At 34.0% G+C, this 19,210-nt stretch overlaps 1 protein-coding gene across 1 annotated transcript in view; it reads left to right on the top strand.

Moving 5' to 3' along the window:
• Window positions 1–748: 748 nt before the first annotated feature.
• LOC132724254 (uncharacterized) overlaps window positions 749–19,210 on the top strand; it is a gene marked incomplete at its 3' end in the record, with an annotated part of 80,942 nt that continues 62,480 nt past the window's right edge. Inside the window, 2 exon segments of the mRNA XM_060709088.1 lie at window positions 749–879; window positions 3,331–3,980. Of these exon segments, the coding sequence (XP_060565071.1) occupies window positions 3,516–3,980 (465 nt within the window).

The raw sequence follows: 19,210 nt of genomic DNA on the forward strand, positions 1-19,210 counted from the left end.
TAAACTTTATTAATTTTTAATGAAATTTAATATAACGTAACGTAACAATGTATGTTTCCCGCCATCTCGGACGTTGACGTCATGTGACGTCTCTTCCTGTTTATTCACTTCCTGTTTATTCACTGACGAAGAACATATTTGTTCGAAATCGATAAACGCGATAAACTTTCGTGTTTTCACCATCGTACTGTCGCGTTTTCACCATCGTAGTTTCGTGATTTCGCGTTTTCATCATCGTACTGTCGAGTATCGCGTTTCAGATCAAACCATTCATAGGCGATGGCCCTAACGGCATTCCGGAATGCCGTTAGGGCCATCGCCTATGAATGTGTTAATCTGAAACGCGAAAGTCGATAGTACGATGGTGAAAACACGAAATCACGAAACTACGATGGTGAAAACACGATAGTACGATGATGAAAACGCGATAGTACGATGATGAAAACGCGATAGTACGATGATGAAAACACGACAGTACGATGGTGAAAACGCGAAAGTACGATGATGAAAACACGACAGAACGATGATGAAAACGCGATAGTACGATGGTGAAAACGCGATAGTACGATGATGAAAACACGACAGTACGATGATGAAAACTCGAAATCACGAAATGACGATGGTGAAAACGCGACAGTACAGTGGTGAAAACACGATTTCATCATCGTAGTATCGTACTGTCGCGTTTTCATCATCGTACTTTCGCGTTTTCATCATCGTACTTTCGCATTTTCACCATCGTAGTTTCGTGATTTCGCGTTTTCACCATCGTACTATCGACTATCACGTTTCAGATCAACACATTCATAGGCAATGGCCCTAACGGCATTCCGTAAACTGCAGGCATTTAAAAGCACACTACTACAACCTATAAGACTGGTAATGTAAATTTCCAATGTAAATCAATGATCATACTAGTAGGATGATGGTGGTCCTAAACACTCGTCTTAAAATCAAGGTTTTTTATTTAAGATTTACAGTACCTAAATCCCCAAGGGCAACATGTCCAGCCTGCAAGATTGTAATGCTTATTTAACAGTAGACGCTGTGAACTGCATCAGAAATGGACTAGTCATTGAAGGTATAAAAAGACACCTAAATGTGACCATGACCTTTGAGCATGGGTCTTACGTGTCACACACCTTGTCATGGCGGTGAACAATTGTACCAAGTTAATATATATTCCCCTCTATATTCTGACCTATAACCCCTACAATCTGGGACGGATTGTCTTTTGCAAAATAAATGAATAAACCCGTCCAAGCCAGTCCTCACCATGAAATTAAGTGCGTGTCCTAGTGTGATTCAAAACATTTTTTTCTTGTATATAAAGTCCAACTTACTTTACTTCCTTCGCAACTCGTATTCTCGCTGTCGTTACTTGTGGCGTCAATCTGTCAACGGAATGGTTTCCCGCGACCATTTTAATGATAAGATTTAAGTACAGTGTATTAAATATTAAAAATTCAATTTTGAATATTAAGAATTAAATTTTAAATAATAAGTTTTAAATATTAATTTAAAATGTCCCTCTAGGGCTTCCATAGTAATTGGCCTGCAATAAGTAACTTTTTGGAAAACTATAACAAGAGATCAAAAATAAAAAGCTTTTGAGAAATAAAATGGGGCATAATCATGGAGCTAAATATAATATTATAATATATATTGTTTATATGTCTGTGGCATAATGTAGGCCTACGTACCTGTAAATTTTGAGACGGCGGGCTTTCGTCAAAAATCGTTTTAAAAAGCAATATTGTATTGTTACTTGCAGAAATAATAGTTTCTCTATAAATTTCATCTTCTGCAGAGCTACATTTATCCAGGGTCTTTCAAATAGACTTTTATTATATACTTATAAATGAAATATTGAGAAATATTGATGAAATAAAATGCGTATTTTCATTTTCCTTATTTTCTCTGTAAAAATTTATTTTTCACTGCAGTGAAACATATTTTCCGTATTTTCACTGGTGTCTTGTCGGACTACTTTCTTTTAAATTCTGCCAGTACGGGAAAGTCTTTCAAATTTTAATGTCAAAAAAGAGAAAAATGTATCTAATAAACAAAAAAATTCAAATTTTTTCTATAAATGCATGATTAATTTTCATCTTGTGGCATGAAAATTACCATAATTCACTCGTGGCTACCGCCACTCATGAAATATTTATTTTGATACCACTCGATGAAAATAAATAATGTATTTATAGAAAAAACTTAAATATCCTCTATTTATTATATATTCATGAATGAAATATTGAAAAATATTGATGAAATGAAATGCATATTTTCATTTTCCGTATTTTCCCCATAAAAATTTCTTTTTTCACTGCAGTGAAACAGATTTTCCGTATTTTCACTGGTGTCTCGCCGGACTACTTTCTTTTAAATTCTGCCAGTACACAAATTTTAAGGGAAAGTCTTTCAAATTTTATTGCAAAAAAAGAGAAAAATGTATATAATAAACAGAAAATTCAAGTTTTTTCTATAAATACATGAATTATTTTCATCTTGTGGCATGGAAATTACCATATTTCACTCGTGGCTACCGCCACTCATGAAATATTTATTTTCATACCACTCGATAAAAATAAATCATGTATTTATAGAAAAAACTTGAATATCCTCTATTTATTTGAAATACGTCTCTGGCAAAGGAATTGCAAGGAAAGTCAAAGACATCACGAATTGCCCATTTGTGGTGAATTTACATAAACTGGTCATCGTATCGATTTATTCAGGGAATAGACATATACACATACAATGTTATCACAAATATCAACTTGCATATATATAAAAACACACACATAAATGCAACAAAAATAATTACAAAATTGATTAATGAGTATGTTCTATGTAAACCTAGGATTGCCCATTAAGCTAAAAGCTCATTTCCAATGGGATCCATTTACTGTAAAAATATTAGACTAACTACCGTAATAGTAAATAAATTATAAAGAAGTTAAAATAAATGACATGGTCATTTCTAAAGTATTATAATGTTATTAGATCTATATTCAATAACCATCTGCGGATGTTTCTAAATTCAAAATTTTACTATTTCACGTTTAAATGTTGAATTCTGCTTAAGCCGGTGCTAGGGGGCGTGGACGGTAACCTGCACTTTCCAGTACCGTCCATGAACAGTCTCAATCAAACCGAGCCTGCAACATTTTCAATTTTGCCGTGTTGGGCTTTCTTTAGGGATTCTGTATTTATATATTTGAAGATCTCTTTAGTCTGTAGATAAGAAAGAGAACTCGTTTAACTTTCTGCACTGCAAGTAACTTTCGAATGACTTGCCTCCCCTGTTTTATTATCTATTTTTAGCACAGGTATTTTCCAAATGACGTCACGTACCATAATAAAACAATGCGTGCGCATGGGTGCACATGAGAAAATCCCACACAGTTCAATCAGTTGTGTGTAAGCGTGTGGTTAGAAAACAACCTGATGGATTTGTACAATGATATTGGATATATTTTGTTTATTATTCCTTCCACTGTTGGATTATAATGAGCAGTGATAGCATCGTTGAAAATTGGCTTAAATCTTTGGATTTAGCGAAATACACGCAGCAATTTCTAGACAATGGTTACGATGATTTAGAAATTTGTAAACAAGTCGGGGATCCGGATTTGGATGCCATTGGAGTGGAATCAAGCGATGACAGGTTGCGGTTACTGGATGCTGTTAAAACTTTGAAGGAAAAGGGAGGTACGGCCGTGTATCTCACGTTGGAAGATGATGACCAAGATATCCCTAAACAAACCCCAGTTCGACCCACATTAGATAACTTGGTAACGGATGTCCCTCCTCCTTCACCTAGTCCAGCGCAGGGCACGGGCAATGAACAAGCCGGTCAGTTTCAAGGACCGAGTGACATCGTCGTTTACCCAAAATTACAGCTCACTTTAGTGTTGAGAGACAAATTACAAGATGATAGGATTGATTTGGCCAGTCCGCCATACACAGCACAGGTAAGTTATCACGTCGTGCACGGTTAATTTGCACGTGCAGCTATATGGTGACTCAATCGACGTTTGGTATTGAAGACAAGTGTAACATAAATTTTATTGCAATGTTGCTTGAAACATTACTGGCATTAGTGCAAGCTAAGAATGTTATGCTTTTATTTCATTTAGAAGATGCCATAAACAAGATAAAAGCAAAAAATCAATTATAAAAAAACAATAGGTGGACAGTAGATATAAGTACATCATGTTATCAGGTACATTTAAATGTAGACTACATTTTGGCTATTTGAAATTTGATGAAAATGATTTTATTGAATAGTATAAATAAAACTTGGACTTGCTGTCACTGGATGATATTAGAAAAGCTTTATCATGATACAGACAAAAATCAAGGTGATAGGGGAAAATTAACTGTTTTTTTTATCATTATTATGTTACCTTCCTGCTGCCCTGCACTGCCTCAGCAGCTGAGTAATAAATAAAATTGATTGTATATTAAAGTATGAAAAATACTTCTAAGAAATAAGATTTACGGCTAAGGACGGAAATCATCACTTCAAACTTATAGGTCTAAACCTGCTGAAACCATTGAGCAGGTATAGAGGCTGAGCCAGGTCAGCTTGCATGCACATTTTTTAATTGTTATTCAAGCTACAAAAACATATTTTTTTTTGGATGGAATGGATGAAAGAAAACGGGTGGAGGATTTTTTATTTCTCCAGAAATAAAGAAGGGGGTATAAACTTTTTCGATAGGAAAATTGGGCTGAATTTCTGCCCCAAATTGGACCTAAAAATCACTGATAATGTTTAAGGCAGAAAATTAATTGTGCTTAATCAATTATACTTCAAGTATAATAAATTTTTCAAGGTTTGTGTATTGACTGATTTTTCAATTTTATTATCTGCCATTAAAGTTATAAATGTTCCAGCTTAATTGGGTTGTAAGTGGCCAAAGGATAAATTTTTCCCATTAACCACTTGAGCAGGATTGAATTATCTACCTCTTATATCATGACTATTGTTAAATGATGACATTAAGGGAAAAAGGTCATAATTTGGCAACATTTTATAGTATGGGAAAGGTCATTCAAGTAATTTACACCTGACAAAATGATTAAAACATTCAGCTATATCCAAAATAAATGTGCTTTCTCCAAAGTGTAGAGACTGTAGTGGTATTTATAGTACAGCATTTTTAAACAAATTAGAAAATGTTTCATTACATAAAGATTTTCTCAAGTGTTATACATTGTATGTACCATTAGGTATATTTTTCTTTACATGATTATGAAACCATTAGATTTAGTGTAAAAAGGAACTTTATACTTAGACTGGTGGTTATACCATTGCTACAAATGCAGACCAAAATGTGCAGTCTGATCATAGTCTGCACTGTTCCCTATTCTCTAAGTAAATAGTTTTGAAGTTTTGCTGAAAACGATTAAATGGTTTTTTCTGTTATTGAATGATGGACAAGTCCATTTAAGATATTTAAGCATGGAAATGGTCTAACAAAAACATCCATAACCAGTTCATAGATGAATAAATTAAGTCACAAATGGCAGATTGCATCCCCCCAGTGGGATATAGTCCAGGTCCACCTAATTACTAAAAGTAAATTTAAAAAAAAAAGACCCTGAAAATTTGTAATTAATCAAGCAGATTTTGACTCAATATTGTTTTGGGGGCGGAGAGATGGAATTTTACAAGCAATACATCAGACTGTGTTACAAGACTTGTCCAAGAGTCTCAGGAATAAAATACACAAAGATTTATAGTAAAATGGTAGTTGCTGAAGCATGAAGATAAACGAAAATTATTCACCAGCAAAAGATCATAAATTGTTTTTTGCAGTGAAAGTGGAAATCAATACTACAAATGTATTATATAGTCCTTCAGGATTCTACAGCTACAGGCAGTAGTTGAGCCCTGGTATAACAGTATGGATGTTATTCTTCAATTAATTGAGATAGAAATCATTTTTTCAAGATCAATAGTATAGAGTCTGTATCTGTTAAATTTTGTCTGAGGCTCCACATACTAGTTCATTAACAGTCCCAGTTAGGCTGTAGCTCAGGGTAAAATCCCTAGCAACATGCAACAGGTCACCTTGTATTTTACATTTCGTTTCAGGATATGTTTCGTTTAAATGTTAATACATTCTTTTCTGGATGCCACTTGTAAACTAAACTTGAAAACAAAATCACTCATTACATGGCTAAGCTTAGCTACTTTCACATATAATCATTTGATGCTTCCAGTGCTACGACACTTGTTTTAGAATGGATAGGTCCTACGACCTAGGTTTGAGTGGTATAACACTAGTTACTTCCTTGATTTGCTTGAGCAAGTAACTTAGATTGATTAATTTCACCTGCACTGAGTGGGATTTGAAATATTTGCCAGGGAGATCAATAAAGTCTATCATGACCAGTGAAAGACTGAAAGTGACACATACATGACACCAAGGCTATAAAAAGTTTACCTGTTGATTACAATGACTTATCTTTATTTCTTATCTTGACTTTTACCTAAAAATTTACCTATCCTTAAAGTTCCAAAATATTACAATAAAAATTGTCATGTACATTTTTTAATTGTGAATAATATAACCAAATATGGATCATGATAACATAAAACAAAACACGTTTACCTGAGTTATACATCAAATTATCGATTATGTAACCCTTTTATACAATGTAAATACTGCTGTGCATTTATGATTATTTGACTGTCATTTAGAATTTGTTAACTTTAATTTATTGAGAAAATATTATGTCATCATTTTATACATAGTAAATATAATTTACTAAGAACTGTATGTGAAATGTAGGGGAACAATGTAACTGCACTTTTTTCTTATTGTGCAAAAAATCTACAATACACACATTCAGTAAATAATCTTTGCACTGTCATTGATTGTGGAATAATTTTTTTATCATCTATTTACTTTCTTTATAATGCCGTTATTTAAATGTTAATCTTGACGTCTTTTTCTGTGCCATAAAAATGTCTGGATTTTTTTTCTTTCACAACATAAATTAAAAACAGTAGTTAATAAAACTTGTGGGAACCTGCATTGTTGACCGAGGTTGTTTACTTTGGGATTTAGCTTACGAAGAAACAAACAAAAGAACACAATAAATTTAATAAAATGTAGACTTTTTCTGAAAACGGTCTGACATTTGAAGTGTTTGGCTAACTGAATGAATGTAATGAATTATAGGTAAGGACAATGATGCAAGTAGTTAAACACCCTTCAGTTGGTATTTGAAGACAATACTTGAAAGAGTTTACTTTTATTCCCAGTGTAAACTGTGAATGATTTGTAAGAGTGTTTAGTGTTAAGGACCTAGTATAGTGCTACTTGTCCACTTGATGTAGCTCTAACGTGTTTGTCCAGTAGTCTAAGTTCTGTAATTGTTGATTTAGATTGTATATTATCACAATCATTGGTATTGACCAGTCACCTAAGATTTAGCTGGACTTTAGTCTTTCTGAAATAATATGTATCTTATTATAAGATTCTTATAATCTGTGTAAAAAAAAAATTAACCCTTCTTTTATTGCTATGAAATTAAGGTTAATTTTAATATATATGATAATTATTGATGTACATTTTAATATATCAAACAAAAAGTAACTTTCTTGCCACAAACATTTAAAAGGTCAAGAATTAGTGACTATCATAAATATTATTATCATGATTAAATATTTGAAATTCAATGCATAAGATAAATTAAATATTGAAATTCAATGCATAAGATAAATTACCCCTTCCCCGTAACCCCCAAAACCAATACAGTTAGTTTTGAGTATTGATTTTATAAAAATAAGATATAGTTAAAAAAATAACTTTTATACTCTTATATTAATTTAAATTCTGATATTGATACTGATAATATTATCAATTGACCTCATTGTCCAGCTACACAGATTATCATAATAGCCGGATAGATTATAAGGTTATGGGAGTGTGTATAATAGATTATCTTGTACCAATAGCACCTGACTGACAGGGACAAGATACTGACATGATAATTGCTTTACCTGCTGGGCAACCAATTTACTTTTGATACCTTATGGTACTACCTTTCACAACAAATGTAATGGGAAAAGCTATTTTGCTTATTATGATTATTTTCAAGATGATTTCAGTTTCACTACTTTCTTTCATTATAAACATTCAGGTTTCTTGCAATTTAAGTTGAATGAAGGTATTATGAAGGGTTTAAAGATTTGCTCAATATTATATACAATAAAGAGGTTGCAATAATTTATTTTTTCTTTGACATAAACTGCTTTTCAGTAATATTCATTTTTCTATAATAGTATTGTATATACATTCAAAAAGATTTACTCTATTTTCAAATTTCTGGTTTCAAAGCAGGTTAAGTACGGTAATAGAAAGAGCATCAAACAAGGCTATCTGATTTGTAGGAGGGCCCCTTTGCTTTGGTCAAGTGCAAAAGCCATCCCCGCCCCCTATTAAAAGTTCAATATTCACTAACTGGCCACTATGATAGCCTTCAGTATAGGGGGCGGGAATGGCTTTTGCACTTGACCAAAGTGGCAAAACTAATTATCATCACTAATTAAATGTATTTTACCTATCACAAAAGCATGTACATGTATAGTGTATTCTATCAGATATAATTACTATGCACCATGTGTATAATTGTTTTGATAATTGATACACATGTTGTCCAATTAGCCATGCCTGTTACAGTACATCCCCTGGGGGGGTTCAAATCCCCGACCAGCCAGTTTGTATTTACAGTAGTAGCTGATAATGTAGATAATGGGTGAAGATTTGAAGATAGGACAGATAAAGTTGCTAATGACTAAAGGAATCATGTTACTAATGATTCAATAGAGATAACAGAGATAGCTGAAGGTGTTATAATCATAACTTCTATTAAGATCATAATAATAGTCCTTCTATATCGGGCTTAATGGTTATTGCATTAATTGAATATTGTTATCAGTGCATTGATGAATGATGATAATAATTTGATTAAGAAATACATTGTATTAAAATGGCTTCAACTTTGAAATGCTGATTGTGTGATATATTCAGTTTAACAAAGGGGGCACTGGGGACATATTCGAATGATGGCCCCGGTCAAATTTTTTAATAACTCAGACATGGTGTTTTGAAGGTACTGATAACTTCTGATATTTCTCTGTCATTGTAATTCTTTCTTGTTTGTGTGTAGGAAATGAGAAGTATTTTTGGGTTTTTACCCGAAACTAAGCATTTTGGTAGCTTTGTATGTATTTCTGACTCTCCGAATGGAGGTGAAAAAGTTAAAAATCAAGCTTTGACAGTTGGCGCCAAACAAGTAAGAAATTTCAGATAAATTTTGTGAAAAATCTAAACGTATGACAGACACTTTATTGGTCATTTCTGAAAATGCCATAGCTTGCACAGCGTGTTACTGATATTTTTAAAGGAATCGGGCGGATTCTGGAATATGCTGCACCTTCAAGGCTTCATGAAGATTGCCCATATTGGTATATTTTAGGTGTGATTTTGGCTGGGTGGGGGTAAATATAAATTGCTGTCAGTCATTTTTTGAAGGAGCAATGCATGCAAACTATTATTTTCTTCAATGTATGTCATATATCATTGAATAATGCTGTGCAACTGGTTATCTGCCTGTGAAACAGATTTTGAAATATTTGGAATTGTGTTACTGATCAGTCACACTGAAATACAAATTTTTTCATTTTTAGGTCCCCTGCCCCCAAAGTAACTTAATTGCAAAATGTAGTTCAACAGTTGAACTACACAGTAACTGGACAATAGTATAGAAAACATAAGGTCCAAAACCAGTGTATGTACAGATGTACATGTATTTAAGTTCATTCACCTAGTAGAAATTTCATTGTATTAAATTTCTTACTTGTCTTAATTAATTAAAATTGATTACATTGATAATGAGGCTGCATTCAGGTAAATTTGTAATAGTTATAGTTTTGCTACCATAATTATGTAGATAAAAAAAAACCCCAAGAAATATCAAAAACAGACTTTGTTATGTTTAATATTTAATTTTAACTTACTAATTCCTTTAATTTACATTGATGTCAAAAGTTCATATAAAACAGAGGAAAATTCTGCACACATGTTACAAGATCCTTTATGATTATAACTTTTTCTCAAATATCCAATGGTTATTGCCAGTTTGAAATAACAAGATTAGGTTTTTATTTGGATACATTCTGCACTAATCCTTGCAAATTATTCAGGGACAGCTGTTGCCAGACATTTATCAGGATTATAGAATGCTTCAAATGTTAAGATAAAGGAAGATTATTCCTGCTACAGCGGAGAAGGGCAAATGGACACATCTGACCGACCAATGCGATGTTTATCTTATCAGTTGTTTTGCTTTTTTTTGGCTGGTGATTTTGCACAAAAATTAACATGGAAACAGAATGTTCGATAACTCTTCTGAACAGCAAGCAGATGTATTAAAGAATTAATAGCAACTTTTAAATCTACCTATGTCATGACTTTGAATGCTTAATTTAATTATAATACTAGTATTACTTCTGTTTCCCTTTACTATACAACTGGGGAAAGTATTGTGTCACATTTAATTCAAACCCTCTGAACTTTTAAGGTGTCAAGTTGGCAGCTGGCCTCTACCATCTGTGACAGTCTGCTGCCAGAACAGCAAAGCTGCCTTGAACAACAGTTGCCCCATTTCAGGGGTGACCCTTGGTTTTCTTAAATACATGTATCTAACTTTAAGCTGGTGTAGTCATCAACAATAATATGTATGGAACCTATAAGTATTAGTTTAAAGGACTCATCCGATACCATTAAACAGTAATTAATGTAAGCAGACTGGAGTGCCGGGTTTCAATCCCTGGTGGTGGCTGTGCCTTGGATCATCCCTAGATTTAACTTATAGTCCAGCAATGATGTGTAACTCCAGACACTTAAGAATGGACTCTTAATATTAACTTGATTTATAAATTGTCAATATGATACTGAAATCCTAACAGTGAGGGTTCCAAATTTAAATATCTGCGATTTGCAAGCTGAACATTACATCAAGCATAATTTTTAAGGTACAAAGATAAATAATAAGGGTACATTGTGGTGTTAAATGGAGGGGGGACACTAAATTAAGTGACATTTGGTAGAATGGAGTTGAAAATATAGTTTGTAAATTAAGTTACATTTAATAGTACTAAGTTAAATCTTGTTCTAAAAGTAACACAGTCATAGTCTCTTCTACCATTTTACTTACAGTCTTCTACCATTTTCTACGGTACTTTGACTAACATTAAATTGATTATTTAAAATTCAAGATCGGAAGAATTTGTATTTAATTAAAATCTAACCTTTGTGATATCATTTTAATGGGTTAATAACATTATTTTGTGCAGCCAATATTCTGGTGAAACTTCAATTTAGCTATGTGTAAGAATTTTGTTTTCATGTTTTTTTTTCATCCTGATTTGCATTTCCTGGAGACAATTTTTCTGTAAAAACATTATGACTGTGCTAGGATGACAAGATTGTGTGCCTGACTTTAATTAGACTTGTTCAACAGGAAGTGTTTGAAGCACAGGGGAATTCCAAGGAAAATGTTGTTGCATTATGGGATATGATTGAAAATAATCTCTACAGAAAAGTGATTCTTTTCTGATATAATAGCAAAAGTCCTTTGCATGAAAGGGTATCAAAAATTTGGATTGCTGAGTGGTTTTTGTCGAAGATTTGTCATACAGTTTCTGAAAATATGTCTACCATTCTATTCCAAGGAGATTTCTATTGTTACACAGTGATTTTCTTTTGAATATTTTAGACCAACTCAGGACTATAAATGAAATGAATGAATAATATACAATATGACAAGACATGTTTATAAAGTATAAAGCTATATGTTCAAATTTTGATATATTGAGACTGTAATTGTTTATAGAAGTTTAAAACAGTTTTATTTTTCTTATAAACATTGACTTTTGATATTGTCGAGAGAGAAGTGGTTGTCAGACAGTTCGATGATGTTTGAGTCTGGATGATATCCCCACTGAGCCATGCATTGATGTTTGGTCTTGGAAGAAAACAATCAAATTAATGCCCAACTGATGGTATGGCGGGAAATTTAATACAGAGCTTTATAGTCTACAGAAAATTTAGGTCATGTAGAGGTTTTGCATAATTATACAGTCCTCATGATTATTTTGTTAAGAAATGTTTTGCAAAGTACAAACTAAATAAACTAGGAAAAAATTCAGCTTGAATATTAAGTGCAAACTTGATATATTCCTTAGTGAATTAATAAATTATTATAATGTACACAATAATATTGTTTTATTCGAAATCATAATTATTATAATAATTGAGCCGCGCCATGACAAAACCAACGTAATGCGTTTGCGACCTGAGCATGCATCTGCGCAGTCTGATCAGGATCCATGCTGTTCGCTATCAGTTTCTCTACTTGTAATAGGGTTTGTAAGCGAACAGCATGGATCCTGATAAGACTGCGCGGATGCGCAGGCTGGCCTGGATCCATGCTGGTCGCAAATGCATTATGATGGTTTTGTCATGGCGCGGCTCATATATGTTACAATGTCAGGATTATCCCAGCATTGGTATGATCATTTGTGATCATTTGAACCTTAACCATCCATGGCTTATAGAGGCTGGTACTAAATTAGACCACTCCTTTTTTCCAAAGTGTAATATCTTTGAAATTTGAATTATCCATATCATCCCTTATGTTTTTTCATCTTGAAAAAAATAAATTAAAGTTTTCTTAAAATCCAATTTAATGCATTTGATAAAACTGTATAGATTTAGATTTCGGTTAACATTCTTCAAGGAAGGGCATGTATTTTGAAGGTAACGAGAGCAAAAAAATCATTTTCTCAATTTTATTTAAATTTAGAATTACTAGTGTATTTATATTAAGTTTATAATAGTTTAAAGGAAATTTCAACATTATAAAATGAAGACATAGAAAATGTAAAAAACAACAACATTCAGCAGCTAGCTTACGCTTAATTAAAACAAGAACTTAATTATAATAATAATTTTGTTTTAGCCAGAGACAGATATCTATGTCTATCTCTGTTTTAGCCTATTAAAAATGTTCAAAATGACTTTTGATTCAGCTTAGGTGTGCCAAAAAAAGAAGCACAATTGAATGATTGTTATAGTACATAGTATCCATGTATATATTAAACATCTTTTAACATTCACAATAAATTTGATGTACTTGTATAATGATAAGCGTGACTCCATAAAATTTTTTTTTATTTTTATCAAACTAGCCTAGTTTCTGTGTGAAAATTATAAAGATAAAGATCTCGGTTTCTATATGAAGGTTTTTATTGTGGATAACTTAACCGACAGTTAAGTTTCTTAACCGCAATTCGCTTTTAAGTACAGCAGCTTTAATATATAAAAGCCACCATCGCCAACATTTTATTTTGGATTTATTACCCAGAAAAAGATTTGATTAACGACTAAACTCTTGAGAGTGATAATAAATGGCAATGACAAAAAAGAAACGTTTTTCTATAATTTTCATAATGTATAATGACTAACTTTAATGCTGATTTCATTAGATGACAAGTTTGATTAAAGCAGGATGTAGAATGGCTACAAGTTGACATGAACAATTTCAGAAGATCATATAGCATCCTGTACGCAAAAAGTCCGGTTTTCAAAAATCTCCCTCCCAACAGACTCAATCTACCTACTTTTAGGGTCAAATCTCCCTACTTGGCACCAGAAAAAGTTCACATGTATGTGCAGCATTTTACCAGTACCCTTCATCTTTCAATATTTATAGGCATATTTTGGCAAAAAAAAGAGTAAAGAGATTCCTTAAGTTATATTCAGGAAAGCCTGTTAGGTCAGGTTCATCAATACCTGCATTGACCTATATATGACAAGAAAGATGTTAAAATCAGCATAAAAACAATAAACTATTATTTTTGGTCTTTTATAAGGGTCTAATACAAATGTACCGGTACATCTGTACTTAAATTAAGCTTCAATAAAATGTAAAAATTGATGACTTAGACCATCATACTGGCAAATATACACCTCAGGTCAACACACACTTTTGTATCTTATAGAATAAAAAAGAAGAACTAAATAAATGCCTTAAAGACTTAGTCCCTTTATGAAATTATCTCTAATAGGCCCAGTTTTTATAGGCCCAATTTGCACATTATAAACAAATCTAGATGTTTTGATATTCATCACCTTAGTGCGGTAATGGGTTAAATCCTTATTTAACATGTTACTGCATTAAGGTGACATTCTATTGCTTAGCATGCAAATAGTTTCTACCCAGTCACCATGTAGGAGTCTTTAAGTGTTATGACATTTAGGAAAAGAACAAAGTTTGTTTCCATTAGACTTTATGTCTAGGCATTAACTATATAATTATAAGCGGCAGACGCTACTTCTTTCATAATCCTATGATATTAATACTGTGTGATGGTATCATATGAACAGATTTGTTTCTGCCCGTCATTTGTTTGGAATAACATTAAATAAAGGCACTCGACTTTGTTTAAGTTTTAAAGTATAATTTATATCTGTGTGTTTTATAAGTGATGATATCCCGTTAGATTAATTGATAAATCTGATTTATCAGATTTCAATCAAACTTGTTAATAGTTTATTTATTTTACTACGGTGCCTGTTTGGCTCTTTGACGTGCCAACTGGTTCCCTAAAGCTAAATCTTCTGACATTATCCTAGCCTCGGGCTGACATAGCTTGACCTGCGGCTTTAAAGATAACATTGTTTTAGGTGACTATGTGTCTACCAAATTGGATATTGATATCAATTAATGGCATCATAAATTAATTGAAGTTTTATAATGTTCTTTACATTAAGACTGTAATATAATATTGAGGTTTAATATTTTGAAGGCTTGCTTGATTTTTATTCAGTGAGCTGCTATAAAAGTATTAATTTGCTCAAAACCCAGAAGCCTTCGTTAGTTCATTTACTTGTTTTTTTTTTATAGATATTTGTTCATGGGTTGAAACTGAAAAGTGAGAAAAGCTGATTTATACCTGATAGTTGTAGACTGTGTCAGAAGTTTATTTTATCATTGAAATAAAACTGTAAATAAACCTTTTTTGATGTACCAACTTTCAAAGGGATCTATGACCATAATGTGCAAAGTTATAGCTGCAATTTGGTTATTTAAATCAGCAACATCCTGTGGTATATAAGAGTTATATCCCTTATGAATTGCAAATCAGATATCATTCTCTCTGAGCTTTATACAGGTGCTGCAAATGTGCATCATTATAGATTGTCTGTATTTGATAAGTCTTTTGTTAATGAAGTCATTGGAAATGTATTGAAGGGACCTGCTGTATTATAGCTGTAATTATATCTGTTTTTACCTTGGTTGCTTATTTTATGTGATGATGAAATTTGCATAAAGTTGGCACATATCAAATACCCCCTAATACATGTACGGTACATATAGGGTTGTGGCATTTAGATTGCCCAGTAACGTCCATTCAACCAGCTATCAGTCGCTATCTGTCCACAGACTTTACAGTGGTATGTGTCAGATGGCATTCTGTACCCTTAGTTGTAAGATATTTTGGTTTATGTTTGTTATTCATTATATGATGCTCAGAATATATTTTTAATTGTATTTTTAATCAGGTTTTCCGATGCAAAAGAAACAAGTTATAAGGTGGTGAATGTCTTCGAGCTGTAGAGGAGGGCATAAAGAATTTCTTCTGTGTAAAGTCCTGTAAAATGATCTTTTTTTTTTTATCTTATTGCTATAATGACATATCCAGAAAAACACATGCATGTTATGACTTAAATCTGTACAATTTCTCCTGATGGATTTATATTAAGTGGTTTTTCAGTTGCCACACAATTAGTTAATCTGACATCTGTCATAATGTGTTCTCTCTAATCATGTCAGGTTAAGATAGAGCTAGATATTAGTATAAGGTAGATAAAAAATGTTGGATCATGTTTAAGCGCTAACAATTAAAGTCTTAAGCTACAGTCTCACTTACATCCCGGCAGAGCCCCGGTAGACGTCCGGGGTGATCCGGAAACGACCGGTGTACGACCGGGAACAACCGGGGTACATCCGTAACTCTGCCGGCAACGTCCTGGATGATCCGGGATCATCCGGCATTCGACCCCGGATGGAATAAAATATTTTATATCACCGGGGTGGTCCGGGATGATCCGGGAAGGTATAGCTTTGCCGGCTTCATCCTTAGCTCTGCCGGGAACGACCGGGGTTATACCGGGAAAGCACCGTAGCTCTGCCGGCACAAACCGGGGATGATCCGGGGTATGATATAGCCGGTAGAGCTACGGTAGAGCCCCGGTATATGCCAGCAGAGCCCCGGTTACTACAGGCAGAGCCCCGGAGGATTAAGGTAGAGCTACGGTTGATCCCGGTAAAGCCCCGGCAAAGCCCAGATCATTTAAAAAAGAATAAGGACAATTTGCGATGATTGGACTTGTTTGTATCAAAAGCCTTCCCATTTCCTTTCTATCCAGTATGGCATAAGGATTTTTCAGAAAATCATCATGAATTACTATTCTGGAACAATAGATATTATATTAAATAAAAAATATGTATCAATGTTATCATTTTCGGGCGTTTTCAATCCACCGGGGTTCTACCGGGGCTCTGTCTGGATTGTCCTGGGCTCTGCCGGGGCTCTGCCTGGATTGACCGGGGCTCTGCCTGGGTCAACCGGGGCTCTTCCGGCGTCATCCGGGAACGACCGGGGAAGCACCGGCATGAACCGTAGCTTCACCTGGGCTCTGCCTGGATGATCTGGAGCGCATCCTGGGTGGTTAGTAGGGAAGTACTGTAGTGCTGCCAGGGTAAGTATGACCGCAACAATAATTTCATCCCGGATCGTCCCGGATCATCCCGGTAACTTACAGGGATGGTCCTGGGCTCTGCCGGGTATAAGTGAGACCGAGGCTTTATATATAGCAAGGACAACCTACCAAGATTAACAGATCTGTGGTCCAGTGGTAACATGCTTGCTTTTAGTAGTATCCATGCAGGGGTTGTAGGTCTGATTCTACCACCGACAATACAAAGTGCCTTTCCGACGAGACCTTAAAACAAGGTCCTATTTTTGTATTGGAGCTCTACATCAGGTAGGTAAAAGAAACAATGTTCAATACCCTATTATAAGTTGTTATATAAAACCTTTTTTGTTCATGAATAGTAATAAGAAATATGTATATGAAACTTTAGTTAAGAATTCAGATTTACCAACAAGTCAAGAAAAGTGGAACACATGCTTTATAGGTGATCACATTAATTGGCATTTAATTCATAGTTATGTTTTCCATTGTACAAAAGATTCATACATTCAGTGGTTCCAAACAAGAATTATTCATAGAATTATTGCTACAAATTCACTTCTGTTTAAAATGAAAATTGTGAACAATAAAATGTGTACTTTTTAACCAGGTTTTCAATTTTGAAAATCCTGGTTATTAGATTGGGGTATGGCTGGCGGATGGGCGGATGGGCGGATGGGCAGATGGGCGGATGGGCGGATGGGCGGATGGGCGGGCGTCAAACGAAATTGTGTCCGCTCTGTAACTCTTCAACCCTTTGAAGAATTTTGATGAAACTTCAGACAAATGTTTACCACATCAAGATGACGTGCAGAACGCATGTTCCGCATGGCTGGCTCCAAGGTCAAGGTCACAGTGACATTAACATTGAAAATCCTGTCCGCTCTGTAACTCTTCAACCCTTTGAAGAATTTTGATGAAACTTCAGACAAATGTTTACCACATCAAGATGACGTGCAGAACGCATGTTCCGCATGGCTGGCTCCAAGGTCAAGGTCACAGTGACATTAACATTGAAAATCCTGTTTACATGATTTTAACTTGAAATTGTGTCCGCTCTGTAACTCTTCAACCCTTTGAAGAATTTTGATGAAACTTCAGACAAATGTTTACCACATCAAGATGACGTGCAGAACGCATGTTCCGCATGGCTGGCTCCAAGGTCAAGGTCACAGTGACATTAACATTGAAAATCCTGTCCGCTCTGTAACTCTTCAACCCTTTGAAGAATTTTGATGAAACTTCAGACAAATGTTTTACCACATCAAGATGACGTGCAGAACGCATGTTCCGCATGGCTGGCTCCAAGGTCAAGGTCACAGTGACATTAACATTGAAAATCCTGTTTACATGATTTTAACTTGAAATTGTGTCCGCTCTGTAACTCTTCAACCCTTTGAAGAATTTTGATGAAACTTTAGACAAATGTTTACCACGACAAGATGACGTGCAGAACGCATGTTCCGCATGGCTGGCTACAAGGTCAAGGTCACAGTGACATTAACATTGAAAATCCTGTCCGCTCTGTAACTCTTCAACCCTTTGAAGAATTTTGATGAAACTTCAGACAAATGTTTACCACATCAAGATGACGTGCAGAACGCATGTTCTGCATGGCTGGCTCCAAGGTCAAGGTCACAGTGACATTAACATTGAAAATCCTGTTTACATGATTTTAACTTGATTTGGCAGTCAAAGGTCATATCATCTTTGGAGGTAATTTAAAAAAGATATGATATATTATTTCATGTCTACTTTGTAACTTGTTTTTCATTATAAAGAATTATCAATATAATTATAGTGAACAAATTCTTCTGTGCTGAACTCGTCCTACATTTCTCAACGGATTTTGTTCAAACTTTCACAGAAGCTTTGTCATCAAGCACCCTGGCACATATTGTCGGGGTTTTGTGATTGGATAGTTTTTGACCTAATTATGGCCCTTTGTTTTTTTCCTTATACATAATATTATAGTGAACACTTCTTCAGTGGCAATTCCTCCTACATTATTCATGTTTTACATTGCACATAGTTACATTGTTTGTTGCTTGTATTTGTATTTCAAATACAACATATTTATCTACAATGGTGATAATTGAAAACCTGGTTTCATGGCATTGCCATGTTTCTTGTTGTAATTGTTATGAAGAAACACTTTTGCATTTGTTTTGGGAATGTCACAAGATTCAAGGCCTTTTTCAATATCTGCAAGATAACATACATAATTTTGAAGAATGTTTCAACTGTAAATCAGTTATTTTAGGCTCAGAATCTAAAGATTTTAAATATGACATTTTGTTTTTAGAACTAAAAAGATATATTTATTTGTCAAAGAGAAAAAAGGTGCTACCCACATG

This window comes from Ruditapes philippinarum, unplaced genomic scaffold (genome assembly GCF_026571515.1).
Source record: "Ruditapes philippinarum isolate M1 unplaced genomic scaffold, ASM2657151v2 ctg1525_1_1_1_1, whole genome shotgun sequence".
Taxonomy (NCBI): domain Eukaryota; kingdom Metazoa; phylum Mollusca; class Bivalvia; order Venerida; family Veneridae; genus Ruditapes; species Ruditapes philippinarum.